This window comes from Hibiscus syriacus, unplaced genomic scaffold (assembly GCF_006381635.1).
Source record: "Hibiscus syriacus cultivar Baekdansim isolate YM2019G1 unplaced genomic scaffold, ASM638163v2 tig00015426_pilon, whole genome shotgun sequence".
Taxonomy (NCBI): domain Eukaryota; kingdom Viridiplantae; phylum Streptophyta; class Magnoliopsida; order Malvales; family Malvaceae; genus Hibiscus; species Hibiscus syriacus.
In genome coordinates this window covers 691,450-694,101 of record NW_024062362.1, presented here as the reverse complement: position 1 = coordinate 694,101, position 2,652 = coordinate 691,450, and the positions used below count along the sequence as shown (strand labels likewise).

Below are 2,652 nucleotides of genomic sequence, written 5' to 3'. Positions count from 1 at the left end.
TTTACATGTTTTTTTTCCTTTGGCCGTTTTTATTTATTTATTTTCTAAGATTTAATTTGACATCGCCACGACTAATCAAGATGGTGTTTATCTGATATCTTGTGATCTTCCCTGCTTTTTTTCTTAATTATGTGTTTAATTTACGATTGTGATTATAAATTTTTATTGTAATATAAAATATTTCCTATTTTAAATAAAATTAGTTTATTCTATCAAAAAGTAATTTTTGAGATATATACTTTTTTTTTGCATGAAAAATAATTTTTATTACAACATAGATATTAAATCTCATTGAATAAAATTTTAGGATTGATATTTAACTAAATAATTTTAATTATTTTATTTGATTAAGGAGTAACGACAATAACCTTGGTTAAATAAAGGTATAATGTCAAAAGAAGTCTTTAATATTTGATTAGATAATTATTTTTATATTTATTTTTTTCGGAGTATTTTGACCCTCGATATTCTACTTTAGATTAAAAATATTTATAATATTTGATTAAATAGTCACTTTGACCATATTTTTAGAGCAATTTGGTTCCTAATGTTTTACCGTAAAGTATTTTGATCCTAAATATTTAATTATTACATTAATAATTATATTTTTTACTACGAGTGACCAAAATGTAACTCCATGTATATTTTTAGAAGAAAAAATAATTCGATAATCAAAACAAAACTGTAAAAATAATTAGGAGACTAAATACACAGTTTATCCTATATTTTTAGGGGGAAGTAAACAAATGGTCCACCAATTATATGGTGTTACTTTGTTGAGTCATTTAACTATTAAAAGTTACAAAATGATCTCATGATTATAGGATATTGCTATGTTGAGTCTATTACTATTAAAAGTTACAAAATGATCACTCGACTATTCATATGTTACAAACTCAACATTTTTTATTAAAAAATGACTACAGTCTAATTTGAACATTAACCTATTACTTAAGATATGATAGTCGTTTGCGATTTTGAGATTATATTTTATTATATGTAGTCAGGAGTTTAACATCCAACTTAAAATATTATCAATTTTTTTTTAAAAAAAAGACAAGTTTAGAATATATAAATAGTCATATGATAATTTATAACTTTTAATAGTCGAAGATTTCAACTCAACAACATTCTATAATTAAGGGGTCATTTTATAACTTTTAATAATCAAAGAATTCAACAAACTATCATCCTATAACCAAAGATCATTTATGTACTTTACCCTTTCTTTTGCCTCTCAAAATGATACGAGTGATAGGAGATGGGAATATTCTAATATAACAAATGAAGAGAGAGAAAGAGAGAATACTAAAAAAAAAGAGAAAAGACTTGAAATTGAAAATTGACGGTGAAAAATTGAATTTGCGAAGCAAATACGTAAGCAAATGTAATAATAATCAGAAAACAGAAGAAAACAAGCAAAGCCAGATACATTGAACCTGGACATTTTTGGTAGAAAGTGTCGTCGGCCTATAAAACAATCTACTTCTCATCGGTTAATCCAGACGTGCGGTTCCCCATATTCATATTCTTCACCAATCAAATTAGATTTCCAAAAATACCACAAAATCTAAAGCAAATGGCTCCAACAATGGCGGTTACAGACAAGAGAAAGGAGGAGGAGGAAGAGTTGAGGAAGAGGAACGAGGAGCTAGAGAAGGAATTGAGGGAGAGCAGGGAGAGGGAGGAGGAGATGAAGAAGGAGCTGCGGAAGATGTGGGAGAGGCTGAGGGTGGCGGAAGAGGCGGAGGAGCGGCTGTGTTCGCAGCTGGGGGAGCTGGAAGCGGAATCGGTGAATCAGGCGCGTGATTACAACGCGCATATATTTTCCCTCATGGATCAGCTCTCCAAGGCCAACAACGTCTTCGTCAACAACCACCGCCGCTCCTCCGCGCCCATCTCCATCCTCTGATTTTGAATTTTTATGGAAATTTGAGTAATGGATCCGGCTTTTGTTATGGTTTTTTTATAATGTGTAAGCAAATGGCGCGGCGCGTGTGAATCCCTAAACTTTATTCCCTCGATTTTTGCGTATGCATCCGTACATAATATATGGTTTTCTGGGTGTTGCCCGGCGTCGAGAGTGTTATTTTACGGGTAGACGTTATTTTTGGTAAAATCGTACATAATATACGGTTAAAAAAAACGTTATAGTAAATGTTATTTTTTTAATAATTATAGTAAAAATTACTTAAAATATTTTTTTTATTAAAAATATTAATTTTACTAATTAATTTCCAGTAGAACTTAATATTAACATTTCTAGTAGAAAAAAATTAATGTTTTAAGTAGTATTTTACCGAAAATATTAAATATTTTAAGTAGCGTCCAATATTAATATTTTTGGTAAAAAAATAATATTTTAGATAATGTTTTACTATAAATGTTAAAAAATACATTTCCTATAGGTTTTTCTTAATTGTATATTAAGATTATCGTACCTGATACATCCATGTTATTTTACTCTTCCCTCCTTAAGAGATTTAACACTATTTCTTATTCCTTTGATTGCTTAGGATCGGAATGAATCAAATTCGACTCGGGAAAAAAATGAACATTCAAAATAAACTCGATTTTGATTTATCTTATCTCAAAATTCGATTTGATCTAAATTTAATTCATTTTAATTTAATGCTATAATTTTAGATCGGA

General features: G+C 29.0%; 1 protein-coding gene across 1 annotated transcript; it reads left to right on the top strand.

The window, feature by feature from the left end:
- The first annotated feature begins 1,493 nt into the window (after nt 1-1,493).
- LOC120207804 (protein RESPONSE TO LOW SULFUR 3-like) lies at nt 1,494-2,024 on the top strand. The gene has a single exon (XM_039207228.1). It carries the CDS (start codon nt 1,580-1,582, stop codon nt 1,910-1,912), a length of 333 nt encoding a protein of 110 aa, XP_039063159.1. The 5' UTR covers nt 1,494-1,579; the 3' UTR covers nt 1,913-2,024.
- The last annotated feature ends 628 nt before the right edge of the window (nt 2,025-2,652 follow it).